At 36.9% G+C, this 18,607-nt stretch overlaps 1 protein-coding gene across 2 annotated transcripts in view; it reads left to right on the top strand.

Annotated features, from left to right (window-relative positions):
- The window catches only part of LOC136032222 (neuropeptide SIFamide receptor-like), a 127,186-nt gene that overhangs the window by 74,937 nt on the left and 33,642 nt on the right, over positions 1–18,607 (top strand). For both annotated transcript variants that reach the window (XM_065712437.1, XM_065712436.1), the window contains exon 4: positions 16,646–16,780. In XM_065712437.1, the coding sequence (XP_065568509.1) occupies positions 16,646–16,780 (135 nt within the window). The remainder of the gene's footprint in view (positions 1–16,645; positions 16,781–18,607) is intronic.

Genomic DNA, 18,607 nt, shown 5'->3' with positions numbered 1-18,607 from the left:
ACTATTTTTTTTTCTTCTACAATTTGTTTTTCAAGTCTATGCTGTGCACGTAGTCTTCGTATTACTACTACTTCTACCACTACTGCTACTACTACTACCACTACTAATAATAACAATAATAGCATACTGTAACACTAAGCCGTTTGAGGTCAACCCAGCTCTGTATTCAGCTGCCCCCCCCCCTTTCTTCTCAAAGCTTCACTTTTTACGCCCTAAGTAGTTCCAATTTCACTGAAATAGTTTTTTATTACTTCTCCCCATCCCGTTCGGAAATGCCCTTTTGCCCTAACGGTGAATGGCCAAAAATCACAATATTGGGCAATCTGTCATTCTTCACACGTAAAATAGAAAGTGGGACCAAATCATAAGCTTACTGTTTGATAATTACAGTGAGTCAAACAAGTACCCACGCTGTCTACAGACGATGACTTTCGAGCACATTTAACAAATCTTCCTTATACTCTCAAAACACCCAAGCTCCAAGGCTATGCCTGACCAATATATTGACCGTGGCTTACAATACACTCATTTTTCTTCCTCTTAAATGCAACGGAGGTATTGGGGCTCTCTTTTGAACCCCTTTTACTTCTCTTTTTCTTCAGATCCCCTTATAATCTTCTTCTTCCTTCATTTTAGGACATGCCTCAGAATTTTTATCAAATTTTGATAAAGTCTGCCTAAATCTTTCATTGTTAGATCTTTCCCCAGCTTTTGGAAAATAGCATTGTAAAGTATAAGAGCTCAAACAGTCTCCTTCGACTGAGAGATGGTTTCTCTCAGTCGCTAAATTTGAAAAACTCAAATAGAAGACGTCGTAGGGTCTCAACTTCTTCTGCACAAACCCCACTATTCTCCATATCACTTAGATTCCAACTCATTCAAAGGGGATTTAGCATTAATTATTGAGCCTTTAACCACAGAACAATACATACTTTTCTTGCTTTAGGAACGGTGATATTTTGAGACGGGTTGAATTAGAGGACTATCTTGCCACGAATTCTTATTGTCTCCAGTAATGTCAGGTTACCTACGGCTCTAATGAATCCTGTCAATTGCACCTCACCCTATAGGCGTGACTGTATACCCCTACTTAACGCGGGATTCTGGCATGGCTGAGAATGTGCTGAAAGAAAATCTTCTTTCCAAGTTTCTGAAGGTTTATCATTCCAATTCTCGACTTTTGAAAATCAGTATCTTTTGGCTTTTTATTTGTATTCTGAATTAATTGGAGACACGCCTGGGAATCGATTAATAGAACCGTATTCCGAAATTTTCAAGGTTTCGTAAGCTTTGATGCCTTCTAACATCGCTGTAATCTCTGTGGATAGAAGGGATAATATTGGAGGCATAGGCTTAAGAATAATGATTGAACATAAAGCGCAAATTGTGTTTTAGTCTTAAGACAGGTGTTATCAGCCCTACTCACGTTAATTTTTGCTCGCTATGAGTTTGACTCGGCTATTTATTGTAATTTCTGTTCGTTTTGAGTTCCATTTATTTGTTGACAGTGATTTGTGGTAGTTTCATAATTGGAAGATTATTTTATTTTATTTTTGCTCATTCTTGGCTTAATGGAATTTAAAGTAATTCCTCATAGTTTTTTTTATTGACATAGTCTTTTTCATGGAACAGATTTTGTTTTATATCTTTTCATTTTTTTTTCTATAAGAATTCATAGTATGGGCTGCTGTTTGAATGCTGGAGAAACTTTCTCGACAATTTTTGATCCTGACACAAACAGTATTCTTTAATTTAATTTTACAGCTTCTCAAGTTGACCTGAAAAATAAAACTTAACATCGTTCCCAAGAGATTTTATCTGTGCTCTTTGACAACCTGAATACATTTACACTTTTTTGTTTATTTAAATTGTAAAAGTAGAAGTAGTAAAAGTACTATCCCCAAAATTTTCAGCTTAAAATTTCAACTAACACTTTTTTGTTTAAAAGTTGAAGTAGTAAAAGTACTATCCCCAAAATTTTCAACTTAACATACTCAGTCGTTCTTGAAATCGTTTGATAGTCGTTCTTGAGGTATCTAATTGGCAATTATAACTATAATGCCTTTTGATCTAAGGAACATTTAGTTTTAAGGCATAATTGGCCAACTGCATAAATGTGGGGAGTTGATATGCTTAATATCCCTAAAGACATAGTTGCTGGACCGTTCTACTATACTGAACAAAATGGCTGTCTCAAAATTTTAACTGTAAGCTTTTGGAAAATGAATGGGCTTGAGAGAAAGGCTGCTTACCCGCCAATCTCTTGTTACTCTTATAAAAAACCACCAGAACTTTTAATTTTGAACTGAATTAGCTCCTTTAAAAGTTTCAATGATATTTCTAGCTATACTAGGTTGATGCAGCCTATGATACTTCTTATATGCCCTTTTGAAAACCTGCATGGATACAATTTTTTCCTTTAGTTGAAATTCCTAAGCGTTCCCTAAAAGTTTCATCTCAATACTTTTAGCGTCATTAGTTACATTATCTGTAGTCGTAGCATTTAAAGTATATGCTATATATATACTATATGCTATATATATACTACTATATGCTATAGTGGTAGCATATAGTGCCTTCAGGCTAGTTCAAAATCCCCCCAACTTACCCTCAAAGGTCGGAATCAATAATACAAGTTGCTGTTTAGACACTGCTTTGTCAACTTTTTGAAAGTCCACATGCTCATAGTTTTTTTTTTTTTATTTACTTCAACATCCGCCTTAATATTCCTTAATAACTTCACATTAATACCCTTAGCTTGCGCAGTAGTAAGCTAAGCAAGCTAGTAGTTGTAATAGCATTAGTGGTAGAATGCGCATAACACCTTTGATTTCTCCAACATCAAATTCAACACACACAGAAACTTTCAGCTTTACACATACCATCGACCGTTTCTGAAGCACGCCCCTAACACACCCCCCAGGGCAAAACTTACAACCCTTGCCCTGAGGACTGGGGGAGGGAGGTTTGTCATCCTCAAAGACATAATTTCTGGTGGGTATGGGAGGGGTGCTGGTTGCCCTCCAATCCCTTTCGACTATGGAAAAAGACACTAGCCCTTCCAATTTCCAATTGAATGAGCCCTCTTCAAAATTTCTACAACATCTTAGTTACGAAGTACCAAGGTCTAAACCCCTCCCCCCCAAAAAAAATAATACATAGTTCCCACATTCCTCTTTACTTCAGTAGCTCTATTGCACCACCTATGACTAGTTTGGCTGCAGAAAGACTATTTTTTTGGTGGTAGTCCTGATAGTGACTATGATAGTGACGCAGAAAAGTAACGGCATCAGTCCACACAATGGATAAGTTGATAATCATTCACAATAACTATAGCCACATCCTACAGATTTAATAAACTTCTGAAGTTTGTCTGACAAGTTTTCTTTTCGCCTTGCACTAATATGTGAAGATAAATGATGCATTTTATAATATAATATTCGAAGTTTTGTATACAGCAATTTTCAACGAACGAAAATACAACTAGTTTTGATAATTAATTCTGTTAGGAATGCAAAGCTTTTAGATATTTCAACTATTCTGCATGGGTTCTGAAATGCACCATTTATTTCATTTCGACCGGATTTCTACTTCTTTGATTAACAACGAAGAAGAACAGCGTCCCGCGAGTTATTTGCGAATTTCGTACCTAACTAATACGCCCAAAAGATGGATAAAAAGAAAACATATATTTCTGGTAAACCATGATCGCGTCGGCCTTTCCTTATAGATGCAACGCCAGGGACTAGTGGCAATTGTAGTAGCAGTTTTAGCATACAGATATTCCCTGTTTGATCATGTCCTTCATCATTTCCTGAAAATTCTAAATTGATATATCGAGTCGTACATGAGTGACGCCCTTTTGACAATTCGTAAACACATAATATGTTTTGATTTATTTCAGCACTTTCTTCAAAATTCTCTGAAAGACTCACCTGTTTTCTCTTAGTCTTTTCAAAAAAATGAAGTTCAAACATGAATACCTTTCTCAGTGACAGTGCGTTTTAGAAAATGGTGGGCGTGAGAGTGGAGTTAGTTGCTCCCCAATCACTTTTGACTGTTAAAAAGGGCACTAGCCCTTTTCATTTCCAATCGAATGAGCCTTTTTCGACGTATAACAGCAAATGGCCATCTCATAATTTCTATCAGATACATTTCGGGAAAATACGATGTGTGCGGGTGGATATCCACCCTCCCATCCTTCTGAATCTACAAAAGGCCACTAAATTTCTGATTAGCAATCCAATAAGTCCCAATCCAAAATTATACAATCACCCTTTCTATATAAGCCTTATTTGCGCCACGGCATAACTTACAACCCTTTGCCTGAGGGCTGTAGGGGGTTCGTCATTCTCAAATACATAATTTCCGGAGCTTCCAACTACGTTGAACAAAATAATTATCTCAATTCTTGATTGGATATGTTTGGGGAAATTGTGGGCGTGGGAGGGGGCTAGCTGCCCTTTAACCACTTTCGAATATTAAAATGGACACTAGCCCTTTCAGTTTACAATCGAATGAGCCTTTTTAGAAGTTTCTATGACAATAAATGGCCATTTAAAAACTTCTATCAGAATGATTTCAGGAAAATACGAGATGTGAGGGGGTACCCTACCTCCGGTTACCTTTAATCTTACATAGGATGCTAGAACATCTGATTACCAATCCAATGAGCCCTCTCAGAAGTATCTACGACCTATACAAACTTTATATACCCCCTGGGTATAACTTACAATCCTTACCCTGAGGGCTTTGGGGGTTTGTCTTCCTCAAAGACATAGTTTCTGGATTTTTTACTACGCTGAACAAATGGCTATCTCTAAATTTTAATTGAATATGCTTCGGTAAACGATGGGCGTAAGAGGGGAGTTAGTGGCCCTCTAATCACTTTCGATTTTTAAAAGGGGCACTGATCCCCTCAATTTTGAATCTAATGAGCCTTTTTAGAAGTTTCTACGACAACAAATGGCAATCTCAAAATTTCTGTCAGATGAATTTTAGGAAAATACGAGGTATGGGGGGGGGATCCACCCTCAGATTCATCTGAATCTTAAATAATTCACTAGACCTTATGATTACCAATTCAATGTACCCCCTCTGAAGTTTATACGATTACTGTTTCTATGTAAACCTTAAATACCCCCAGGGCATAACTTACAACCCTTTCCCTGAGGGCTGTGGGGGGCTATCTTCCTCAAAGACATAATTTTTCGGGTCCTTCAACTATGTTGAACAAAATAACTTTCTCAAAATTTTAATTGAGTGTGTTTGGAAAAATGGTTGGCGTGGGAGGGAGACTAGTTGCCCTTTACTTGCTTTCAACTATTACAAAAGGGACTAATATTTTGAATTCTCAATCAAATGAGCCCTTTTCGAAGTTTCTGTGACAACTGCCTTGATACAAAGTTCCCTGACCTAAACAAAAATCAACAATAAATCAGCAAATAATACATTGTGCCCACAACGCTCTTTACTTAATCAGCGCTGTTCCGTTGCCTATGATCTAGCTGATTTCCAGAAGTTTAAAATGTAGATAATACCTACGAGGATATTGATGGAGCTACTCTTAGATATTTCATTAGAAAGCAGTCAAATATTAGGGGGAGCAAGAAACAAATTCTTTGTCCGATTTTTGTTTTCTATGAATCTATTTTCTTTTCTTTGTTTTCTTTGATTTTGTTTTTTTTGTCTGATTTTGTTTTCTTTGTTTTCTATTTTGTTTTCTTGAACTGTGTGCAGTTTGTAAATTATGTCTTTTAACAGAGTCTTCTATCGCTATTGAAGCATAGGGAGTGAAGTTAGCGCTGTAAAATTTTATTAACAGTGCCCATATCTCTACCATCATGATCAAAATACAAAGAAGTAACAACAGTATATGTAACATACTTACTTTTCTGTTACCCCTACGCAATTAATTAATCGAGAACAGGAAGCTTATCTACTTCCTTCTCTCTTGAAAATTACATTTCCAGTAAGGATTCGACAGCCCTTATCTAAGGACGAACTTTAACTAACCTGGCTTAAACTTGTCCACGGAAAGGTTCTTTCAATTTTGCTGACTTTTGCATTTCTACTTTACACTTTTGTATGTCAAATAGGTTTCATTTAGTCACGTTGAACTCCCAGAAGTTTTAGCCACGTTTCAATATCTGGCGGGATATCTCAGTGCTGAATAATTGATATATTCAATGATTCGAACAAATTCACTTTGGGTAGTCAGATCTTGTATAGACAATGTTGTGTTCCCAAACCTAGTATACATAGAAGAATTGTTCGTATTGTAATCTGTTTTAGGTCAATCCCTTATTCATACTTCACTAGCTTTCTAATTCAAATCTCAGAGGAGTGAAGCAGAGGACAATCGCAGCCATTTTATCTTCATTTGGCTCTAGTTTCCTATATTTTTCCCACGTTGCATATGTTTCGTGTCTTTTCAAATTCCCTATTCTATCTGAAAATAAAATCCTGGGTACTATATTGTATTTCTAATATTCGTTCATTTTTTTCTTTAAATTCCTCAGCTTTTTTGAGCATATTTTTCAAAAATAAATCCCTCATTTTTCATTAATTTTTCGTATATTTGCCCATAATACTTCTACAATTAATATTACGGTTTAAGAATTTATTTCATCAAGCGGTAAAGGAAAAGAGGAGTAACATAAGTGCTTTCCTTGCAAAAAAGTGGTTTTCCTTTTTTGTTGTAGGTCCAAGACTGTAATTATCCAACAAAAGGGTTTTTGATCATGGTGATTCCAATAGTGTTCTTCTCATTTCGATCTAAGCACATCTTTGAAGGGTTTCAGGTTAATTTTCAGCTTGAAACAAAACAAAATTTTTATCTAGCCATAGAGGTTTTTCATCTTGACTTACTTGACTTAAGTTACATCCGGCCTTGGTGGTCGTCTCGGGGCCTCTCTTCTGACGAGCTAATGCTCTTTGTCGCCTATACTGCTCTCTGTTTTGTGCCAATCTTAGAAGACCAGGGAGGTTGCAATCGAAAAGTTCTCCTTCTAGCGCTTTGGAGGGCGACCGCGACGGTAAGAACCGTGGATGCGAGCTTCGAAGGCAATTTTTTGTAGTTTGGTCGTTGCATATGCGCTGGACGTGGTCAAGCCTCCTGAATTGTTTGACACGGACCCTATTCAGGATGGTGTGTTACACTGCAGTCTTTTGATTAGGTAGGCATTTGAGACTAGATCTATGCGTGTTATGCCAGCGATTTGACGCAACAGCTTAGTCTGAAACGCCGCGAGTCGCCTGGGGTCATCTTCTCTGACTGTCTATGTTTCACAACCGTACATAGCTACACGAATGATGATGGATCAGTTTAAGTCTTAGCTTCAAGGAGATTCGATTCTGCTTCAGAGCTTTGAAGCTGGCGCTGCCCAGAGCGAGGCGTCTTTCGATATCCATTGAGTGGTCGCTGGTAAATCTGGCTCCCCAGATATGTGAAGCTGTCTACCCATTCTATTTCCACTCGATTAAGCTTTACTTTTGGTGGGGACGGGGCTATTGAAGCTTGACACGCACATTGCTGTCGCTTTATCCTCGTTGATTTTGATTTCGAAAGGTCCTTGTAACTACTTCCAGGCTATCTGCTTTGGTTTGGAATTCATCGACGGATCCAGTGATCCCTCCTATCATTACCCCAATGGTTGCTTCAACATGCGACATTACAAAATGGAGGAAGAGCTTAAGCATGCGAGGTGCGATGATGCATCCTTACAAAACACTGACAGAAGTTTTGGAATTCTTCGGTCGTTCCCTCAACTGTTTTTACTTGACAACTGAACCGCTCATATAGATTACGAATGGGTGATAAAATATTTGACGGGACGCCACAATGCAGTAGTGTATGTCAAAAGCCTTCTCTCCAAATTAAGTTGAAAGCTTGTTTGAAGTCAATGAAGAGTTGATAGAGGTCCAGACCGTATTCAGCGTATTTTTCCATTACCTGACGGATGACAAAAATCTAATCTATCGTCGAACGGTTTGCTCGGAAACCTGCCTGATGCTCAGGAATGATGTGACTGGTTAATATTTTTATTTTGTCCAGTAGCATCTTGGTCAACACTTTGGCAGGTAGGCTTGTCAGGATGATTGGACGGTAATTGTCAAACTCGCCTTTGGACCCTTTCTTATGCAGAGGATTTGTGATAGCTGAAAATTGGGTTTTGGGGGAAATATTCCTTGTGCCAGGAAGCTGTAGCAATTCTGTGGTAGAGGTCTGTTACGACTTCTGAGTCGACTTTCAGGAGTTCTGCTTGTAATCCATGTGGTCCAGGCGATTTATTTGGTTTGAGTGAAAGGCAGCTTCAAACATGCTTCTGAGTGGTTTTGGGCTTGGTTTCAATAGGGAGATGGTTAAATTACTAAGAACAGGAGGGTTAGGATCAATTGGGGGGCTTAACTTTTCATGACAATGTTGTTTCAACCTCTCTCTTATTCCTTTTGCGTCTTTGACGGGAGTCCCGTCCTTATCCTGGATTACATTTGTTAGTCTAGTTTTGCGCCTTGATAGCTCTTGTATTCTTTTCTACACGGCATGGGTATTGCCTTTTTAGAAGTTGCGCTCGCATTGGTCACACTTGTTATGAATCTACGTGGTTAAAGCTCGTTTGATCTTCTTTTCTGCTAGTCGCTTAAGATGCTTATAAGTGTCTCCGCTTTCTGGGTCTTGCCTATTATCGACAGCACGCCAGTCTTTACACAGTTGAATGATCTCATCGATGATCCATGGCTCTTCGGAGACATTAGTTCTTCCAAGGACTGTCTCGGCTGTCTCTATCAAGATCTTGGTACTCTTGTCAACTAACGCGTCTAAATCTTATTTCCTATGGATTCATTGAAGAATTCTCTAACATCGTTTTGAGAGCCAAATCCAGATTCATCCGTTAACGGTTGCGAGTTGATTCGTCTTTCAGAAGCTGAGTACGAGGCAGAAATATGCCATTACCAGTATGTAATTGCTCTCAGATTATCCTCCTGCAAGAGCCAATTTGTCTAGCGTGCTAGTTTTCTAGCGTTTCGGGACGAGTACATAATCGATGAAGTTTTTGGTGGTTCCACCGGGTGATCTCCACGTGACTTTTCGTCCCTCTCTGTGTTTGAAAAGAGTGTTGGCTGATACCAGCTCGTTGTCCCGACAGTATTCTAGAAGGCCTTCACTTCTTTTGTTTCTGGTACAATGTCCAAATTTTCCCATGACGTCTTCATTTCCGTCTGTATTCGAGCCCACTAATGCATTAAAGTCTCCAATAACAAGAATCATGTCTTTTTTTGGAATAGAGTGTGTGAGGCTTTGGAGTTGGCTGTAAAATTCCTCTGATTCTTCATCGCTGTGAGAAAAAATCCGGCGCATAAACCTGGATGATTCTCAGGTGCGCAGTCGAACCTTTGAGCCGGATAGCAAATATACGTTTGGAGACTGGAGTTTTTGAGATAAGTGATTTCTTTGCTTTCTTCGAAATGATAAATCCTACTCTTTGGTGATGAATTCTATCGTTACGACCTGAAAAAAGTAGTGTTGTGTCCTCAGTCCTTTCAACGCCAGATACTGGAAGATGGGTTTCTGACAGACCAATGATGTCCCATTTCTACCTGTTGATTTCTCGTACAAGTAGATCCTTCTTTACTTTCTTAGCCAGGGTCTTTACATTTAGAGTTCCTATTGCCAATGTTGTCTTAGGGGTAACAAGGGGTGGAGGCGGGGGTGCGATGAAGGATTTGTTGCGTTGGAAATTGTAGTTGCGTCGTAGCCGGTGGTCAAGCTATCAGTAATCTTTCCAGTGTAGCTGGTCGTCACATCGTCAGCTACCCCAGACATGGTATCTGGTTCTTCGGTTGCCTCTGATGCGGTAGATGGTTCGTCAGTTGCCCCTGACGTCATAGATGGTATCACATGATCGTCGGATCAACCCGGACGCGGTAGCATTGGTTCTTTTGAGTTTTCTTGTCTTCATCGTTATATAATTTGAGACCAATATCTGAGAAGAAAGGATGCTCAGCTAGATTTCGAAACAACGACAAGCTACCCCTCTCTGTCTCTAGAAGCAGCCATTGACTCGTGTACGAGTTCATATGCCCTTTACACTTGCTTTCCAATAGGGAGTTCTTCCATTTGGCGTCCTGCATAGCCAGTACAGTTTTCTCATTGATGAGAGGAGGTCTGGCATCTACCGGGACATATCCACACGCCAGAGGCCCCTACGTATCACCGTCCTTAGGGGCCTCCTTCCTCCTGTGCACACGTTTATATCCCCCGTGCATAGGTGCCTCAGTTTCATTTTATGGACACCCGAAGGCTGGGTCCCCCTGGTCCACGCCTCCTTATTTTACATTCGGAGGTATCCTTTATATCTGAAGGACTTTATCCCATCCGCCAAATGAGGACGCCCCTGGTGCCTGAGGGAAGGCTTTCAGGCTTTCAGGCTTCCATTCTTAAAATTTCAGTCTCCATAAACCATGGTTCGCTCTTAACTCGGGTGCAGATACCACTGCAACCATGGAGGATATTAGAGCGTTTTACGTTTCTCTTTCACGATTTTAAATCTATTTACTATCCTTAGCTTATTGGGGTAAAAATATTTAGATTTCTTGTAATTTCAATACTCATGAGAGTAATCTAAGTTTAACAATCTTAGTAATCTAAATTTCAATTGTGGCTGCTGTAAAGCGTTTTTCTTTTATCCTAGTTGTCTGCTAGAAATAAATAGCTCCCTATTTGTAAATTTTTCTCCCTATTCAGTTTCCTCACCTCAAATGGCGGACTTGTCACCTTTTTTACTTTCAACGTACCTATAAGTAGAAGGCATTAAAAAAAAGAAAAGCAAAACTTTCTTTTAATCTACAGAAAATAGCAAGTGTAAAATTGCGAAAAAAAAAATATTTTTATTAAAATTTTACCATACTATTCTGAAAAACTGAGTTTATAATTTTTTTTTGTTTATTCATTTAACGGTTTTGGCTATCATAAAAAAAAAGAAAAGAAAGATGATTTCGTAACCAGACTGGAAAGATTGTATGTCCGCTTATATTTTATTGTGTATTATTACCTGGAAAAATAGTAATGATATCAGTGGTAGTGTGCTTCTAATGAAATATAAAAACTATCAATTACTAAATTTCAAACTTTAAATTCCACTTTAAACCTCAAGAATGTCTTGGAAACACTATAAAAGTTGACCAGCCCTGCGATGTTGTTCGTCTTACCGACCATTTTTAATGAAACATAATTTAACTTTTAAAAATACCTTGTTTTTCTCTAGCTATAACATAGAAACTAATTCCCGTAGAAACAATTAGGTTGTTCAGGTTTGAAAATCAGATAAAGTAAGGCTTATGTCAATAAAAACGAGAAGCTATCAGATTTACCTTGGAAACGTAAACCGACAAATCGTTGTTCCTGGTTACTGTTATTAAAAATGGACAGACAGTGTTTTTTTTAGGTCTGGTATTGGATGTGTATATGAGATTCGTCTCCAGTAAAAAATTAAACGGAATACAGTCCTTACTTTATTCCTCTGAGCTTGGAAATATGTTACAATGGAACATATTCTCAAAAGGCAAAAGGTGGAGGTTTTGGCCCCTTCTCTTCCACTTGATTCAAGAAGCCTCTAGATTAGGAAGGGTCCGAAAATAAATATGAATATCAATATATCTCCATTTTTCTCACCTTCCAATAGTACTTTTCGTTACCTTGTGTATTTTAGCCGGGCTTGATTTAAGTCCTAAGATATGATTACTACTTTCTGGCACACAATAAAAGTTTTTTCGGGCAGGGGGGGGTGGTTGTGGAAACGAACTCTACTTGATAATTTCCCCAGGAATTCGGGAAATTTAGGATTTTGGGTTGAGGTGGTTGAATTTTTGGTGATTTTTGGTTGTGGTTGGGGTGGGACCCCCACCCCATGTAAATACCAGCTGTTATTGATTTATGATTAATATTCGGGTAATTGATTTATTTTAAAGCACATTGACAGTGTCAGGCAGCAGTAGCAGCTCTTAAGGGCTGGTGCATATTCCCAGTCAATCCAAATAGTATAAAAGGAAGGATAAGGGCTTTGTTAAAAGAGGCTTTAGTAGTGATGCCATAGGCACTACTAATTGCACACCTTGTTTGGGCTCTAAGGATTGCCTATACGATATTGCCTATATTGTATCCTCGATGACGCAAGAATTTTAATTTGTATTTTATTGTCGGGTGATGTGAGGGTTGCTATTTCGTGGGGACTGCCGGTGAGTTGATTTCTTTTCCTTACATATTTATATTTAGATGTTGGTTAGTATGTTTATGACAAGTTTTATGATTCTTTATTTATTGTATGCCGTTTCCCAAATAACGGGCCACTGAGCCCTTTGGGATATTGTTTTTGTTATTGTTATTTTATGAAATAAATAGAACTTGAACTTGAACCTACCAACATAATCATTTTAAAAGAGAGATACCTCATGAGCATAGCCGATTTGCCTGCCAACCGGATTCAATCATGGACCTACTCTATTTGTATTTATTTGTGTTTGTATATTAATTTGTATTTTATTGTCGGGTGATGTGAGGGTCGCTGTTTCGTGGGGACTGCAGGTGAGTTGATTTCTTTTCCTTATATATTTACATTATTAATATATTATATTATATTATTATTATTATATATATATTACATGAAATTAAATAAAAAAAACAAGTTTTTTTTAATGGAAAGTAAGGAGTGACATTAAAACTTAAAACGAACAGGAAATACTTCGTATATAAAAGGAGATGCTTCCTCATCAACGCCCCGCTCTTTACGCTAAAGTTTGACTGTTTCTCTTAACTCTACTTTTAAAAAAAGTAAACAACTTTAGCGTAAAGAGCGGGGCATTGATGAGGAAGCATCTCCTTTCATTTACAAAGAAATTTCTGTTCGTTTTAAGTTTTAATGTTGCTCCTTACTTTCCGTTAAAAAAACTTATTTTTTTTATTATATTTTAGAACGTTTTTGAATCAATGCAGATTATGATTTTGGTTCTCCGCAAATGAATAATTAAAACAAAATTTGAATGTTTATTTTTTTGGCTAAATGGCTTTCTCATAGTTTTGATCGAATGATTTTGAGAAAAATGAGCAGAGGAGGAGGCCTAATTGCCCTCTGGTTTTTGGTTACTTAAAAAGGCAACTAGAACTTTTAATTTTTTTACGAATGTTTTTATTAGTAAAAGATATACGTAACTTACAAATTAGCTTACGTAGCGAACTTCTGTATTCTCACGTTTTTATTACGTATACAAAGGGGTTCACCCCCTCGTCAGAGCCTCGCTCTTTGCACTAAAGCTTAAATTTTGTTCCAATTTCTTAAGAATGACCCCTGAATCACAAAAGCCGTAGAATAAATAGTTGAAATTACTAAAAATAGATTAGCTTTAAAAAGAGCGAGGTATAAGGAGGAGGTGAGCCCATCATATGCGTAATAATTTCTGTTTGTTTTAAATTTTAATGCTTCTTCTTACTTTCAGTTGAAAAATTTTTTTCATATTTATTTTTTCATTGTATTTTTTAAATAATGCTAGATAGTCCTGCGCTCCCTTCATGAAAGTATTCTTCCCCCATGACAAATTCCTCCAAGGAAACCTCCCCCAACATATTCCACTCTTCTCAACTCCTCCCCCCAACCTAAAAATCCCCCTGGAAACATCTGTACACTTCCAAATAACCATTACTATATGTAAGCACTGGTCGAAGTTTGTAACTTGTGACCCCTCCCACGGGGACTGTGGGGGAGTAAGTCGTCCCGAAAGACATACTTATAAGGTTTTTTGACTACACTGAATAAAATTTTGATCTGGTGACTTTGGGAAAATAATTAGCGTTGGAGGGGGCCTAGGTGCCCTCAAATTTTTTTGGTCACTTAAAAAGGGCACTAGAACTTTACATTTCCGTTAGAATGAGCCCTCTCGCAAGATTCTAGGACACTGGGTTGATACGATCAGCCCTGGGAAGAAAAAACAAACAAACAAATAAACACGCACCCTTGATCTGCCTTCTGGCAAAGAATACAAAATTCTACATTTTTGTAGATAGGAGCATGAAACATCTACAATAGGGTTCTCTAATTTGCTGAATCTAATGATGTGGTTTTCGCTAAGATTCTATGACTTTTAGGGGTTTTTTCCCCTATTTTCTAAATAAGAGACATTTTCTCAGGCTCGTAACTTTTGATGGGTAAGATTAAACTTGATTAAACTTGTATATTTAAAATCAGCATTAAAATGCGATTCTTTTCATTTTTAGAGTTTTGGTTACTATTGAGCAGGGTCGCTCCTTACTACAGTTCGTTACCACGAACTGGTTGAAAAATTTTTAAAAATAGTCCAAGTAAAAAAAATATTTAAGTAAAAAACTTCAAAAATATGTAAAAAGGGGGGCAAAATGTTGAGAATATGGGTATGGGGGGTCTTGGAGGTTGAGACATGGATGACCATGCGTATCCTCTAAAAAAAAGTTTGATATAAGCGCTCATTTCCAGGAATAAGATGATAATCCAGCGCTAAATTAGATCTGGTTGCTATGTGCAAATGAAGTTCTCACGGAAGTATGCAAAAGAGATGTAGCCTATGTAGTATAGATAATCTGGTTAGTAGAGTAGGACTACGATTGAATCTGGTTGGTAGGTAAATCGCCTATGCTAATGAGGTATCTCTATTTTAGTATGGTTACGTATGTAGGTCAATGCTCTAGTTTAGTATAGAAAATCTTTAGAGCCCAAGCAGGGTGGGTAATCAGTAGTGCCTACGGCATCACTACTGGCTTCGGCTCTCGCCAGGAAATCTTCCACGCTGGAACTTTTAAGGTTTTGAGAGAGGAGGTGCAATTCAAGTTTGAAAAAAAAACAACATAAAAGTGGCATACTATTTTGCAAATGTTTCACTTTTGTAGAGCCTTTGTCATTCAGTAGGAGGAGCCCTGATGTGATCTCTGCTACAGATTTAAACGAATAAGGTAGTGGCTGGCACTCTGCTGGTAAAATAAATGAAGTCCGGTTAGTCTAAGACTTTCCCAGAAGAAGTAATCTCCAACTGTTTACCTCTGAGCTGCTTTTAGAGGGATTCAAATCATTTTATACAGAAAGAAAAAGCAATGATGTGGACTACCAGCTTATCGCTGTCGTTGCTGTTTCCTCGAAATCTGTGGTGCCAATTCTCAACAGTTATAAGGGACGGAGCAAAATGTGATTTCCAAAGTCTTGAGATTGATTTCTTAGATTTTTTTTTTGCTTCAATAACAAAAAAAGAGAGATACAAATGGCTCAACTAAACGGAATGTGCTTTAAACAAATTTACTATTGAATCTCTTGTCCATCACATTGAAGATTATCTTTAGTCTCCAATGAGTCTAAACACGGTAGACTTTTAAGTATACAAGCTAGAATCCTTGTTTGTTAATTTAGACGCTGTTGAGTATTCTTTGGAGGACTTTTTATAATATTCGAACATGTCAACTATTAAATCAACATGGCCATTAAGGCTGCAAAAGGACTTCCTTACTCAATATGTCAAGAAGTTCCGACAGTAAGAGAGAAAAATCTGAAAAGCCCTCATATGGCGTGTGATGAGGAGCCTGTAAAAGAAAGCTAAATCCTTAACATAATGAGAGAGCATGTTAGAAAATCAACTAGCAGGAATTAATAGTAATTACGGATTCTAGTGATTGAAATAGGCGAAAATCAGCTTTATATTGAACCTTCAACTTATTTTGTGTTTAAATAACTAGTGGGTTAAACATTTTGCCAGTTTGGAAAGGCTGATTCAAGAGAGTAATTCAATCGGAAAATATGGGCTGAACAGTCGTGGATGAGGTTCTGATGCGACAACAAACTTAATAATTTGGCATGGAGTTGTGGGTAGTTTTATTATCCTATTTAATGGTTATCATATTAATTAATGGTATTAATGGATAATTAATGGTATTAGCAAAAATATTTTTTGTCAGCGTGGATTTTTCTTTGTAAAGAAAATCTTTGTAATTGTTCTTTGTAATTCTTTGCAATTGTAATTTATTTGTAATTGTTCAATAACAAGTTGAATTGTTGAAATTGATCCAGTTGCTCCAAAATTACAATTTTTTTTTTGTTGAGATGAAGTTTTACAAAACACAAAAGAAAGACATTGTTGACATTCGCTCTTCTTTGCAAAAATTCCATTAAAACCTAAAAATACTTGGTGTGTGACGATTGCTTTAAAACACCTAGACGTTGGCGTAAACATGCAATGTAATATTTCCGAAGTGCAAAAAAAAAGAAAAGAAAACCTATATGCAACAGAATTGCAAAAATCAGAAGCGATCGCGTTAATAAATTAATATATCTTCTCTTTGTACAAGTACATAAGTAATTTATTCTTTTGTAATCCTTTCTTTTGCAAAAAGAGGATAAATATGTATTTAATTTTCTTCTGTTTAAAAAATACTAAAAGCAATTGTTATATGAAGTCGTTTCATTACTTGAATACGTGCCATTACATATTATTTATTTATTTTTCTTACCAACATTAAAATCCAAAATTGTTTAGCCTTAAGAAGATTCTGAGTGTTACGGTACAAGATTTTGTTTATCATCTGCCTATTATATTTTTTTTTAGCTCAATTAAGTGAACCCCTATATTTTGATTATAGGTATTTCGCAATATGTTTCCCAATGAAATTTCAAATAACAACCAGAAGGGCACGAGTGATGCTGATATTCATTTGGATTCTGGCCTTGTCTGTTGCATCTCCATGGCTTATATACTTCACATTAGTTCCGTACAAGTGAGTACTTTGATTCACTCTCCATATTTGTGTTTGATCTTTTGGTGTCAATTTTTATTTTTACATACCGCGGTCATAACGAAATTCTTATTGTTGACTTTCGTTGTTTTTCATTCGCGGTTTATAAATTTGGTGGTTCCCTAGATGAAAGAAAAAATCAGGTAAAGACAATTTTTTCTTCAGAATAAATGTTTTTTTCTAACTGCTTACATTTTGGCTTACCGTTAAAATTTATATTAAAAGTCCGCGATAATGAACTGTAAGCAAGGAGTGGCCCAGCTCAATAGTAACAGAAACTCTAAAAAACGGAGTTTGATACCAATAGATATATCAAAAATATCGGTCTTACCGATATCATTAGTCTTACCCTTAAAAGCCTACGAGCCTGAGAAAATTTGACTTATTTTCAAAAAAGGGGTAAAGAGTCCTTAAAAGTCAAAGAATCTTAATGACCAGCATGTTAGAGAATTCTACTGTAGAAGTTTCAAGCTCGTATCTGCAAAAACACGAAATTTTGAATTTTTTGCGAGAAGAAAGATCACGGATGTGTATATTTTTTTCTTTACCGAGGGATAATCATATTGACACATGGGTTCTAGGATATTAAGAGAGGGCTCAATCGAACGGAATTTAAAAGTTCTAGTACCCTTTTTAAGTAACCAAAAAGATTGGAGGACAGCTATGCCCCTTCACACGCCCTCGTTTTGACAAAACGGCCTGATCAAAATTTAGAGATAAACATTTTGTTCAGCATAGTCAAAAGGCTGAAAAACTATGCCTTTGGAAATATCTTGACCCCCCATAATCCCTGGGGAAAGATCTTTATATTAGATAATATGCCCATTGTTTACATATAGTATTTGTTATCGGGAAGTATGCATACATTTGTCACGGAGGTGGAGACAAGTTTTGTGCCGGGGAATTTTCCACGGGAAGAATTTTCCTTGGGAAGGGAAGTTTCAAGGGGGTGAATTTCTTAGCGGAAGTTTTACACTGGGAGAATTTGCCAGAATTCCTATACAAAAATCTTCTTCTGTCTTGATTTCTCTTTACCGACTCAATTTTACGTGTAGAGATGCTAAGGGTAGTTGCCCGGGGTAAATTTTTATCAGGATTGAATTGTCTAGAGAAGATATTCCTGGGGAGGACAGATTTTCCGTGGATGTGGAGCCAGATTTCATGGCGTTTATTAGTAAAGCGATCAGAAATTTAAAAAAGAAACAAAACAAGTTTCTTCAACTGAAAGTAAGGAGCAACAGTAAGACTTAAAACAAACAGAAATTGTTACGTATATGAGGGGATTGCTCCTCCTCAACACCTTGTTATTTACTCTTAAGTTTAAATTTTGTCCCAATTCCTTAAAAACGACTCCTGAGGCACAAGATTTGTTTAACCGGAATAATAAACAGCTTTTTTAGAAGTACTAAAAAACTTTATCGTGAAGAGCAAGGTGTTGAGAAGGAGTATCCCTCCTTACTTTCAGCAGAAAAACTTGTTTTCTTTTATTTTTTCTACAATGAAACGTGTGAGGTTCTAAATTCGAAGAAAATCAGAAAAACTGAGTTAATTATTAAATGGATGGTATGTGATGACTTTGTTTGATTGTTTATATTAATGTTTTCAATTGGTTTTTCTTTCTTTAATCTTCTTGATCAAAAATCCAAATTGAGTCTTTTAATTGTATTTTTATGTTGTTCTCTTTTTTTGGTCATGTAATATAATATACCATAAGCAAATAATAATTCTGGCTTACTGTTATGAAGTTGTACTAAATATTTCGTGGAAACGAGCTGTAAGTAAGGAGCGACCCGGCTCAGCAATAACTGA

Source organism: Artemia franciscana, chromosome 10, assembly GCF_032884065.1.
Source record: "Artemia franciscana chromosome 10, ASM3288406v1, whole genome shotgun sequence".
Lineage (NCBI taxonomy): Eukaryota > Metazoa > Arthropoda > Branchiopoda > Anostraca > Artemiidae > Artemia > Artemia franciscana.
The sequence above is the reverse complement of the archived record's forward strand: the minus strand, read 5'-3'. Positions and strand labels throughout refer to the sequence as shown.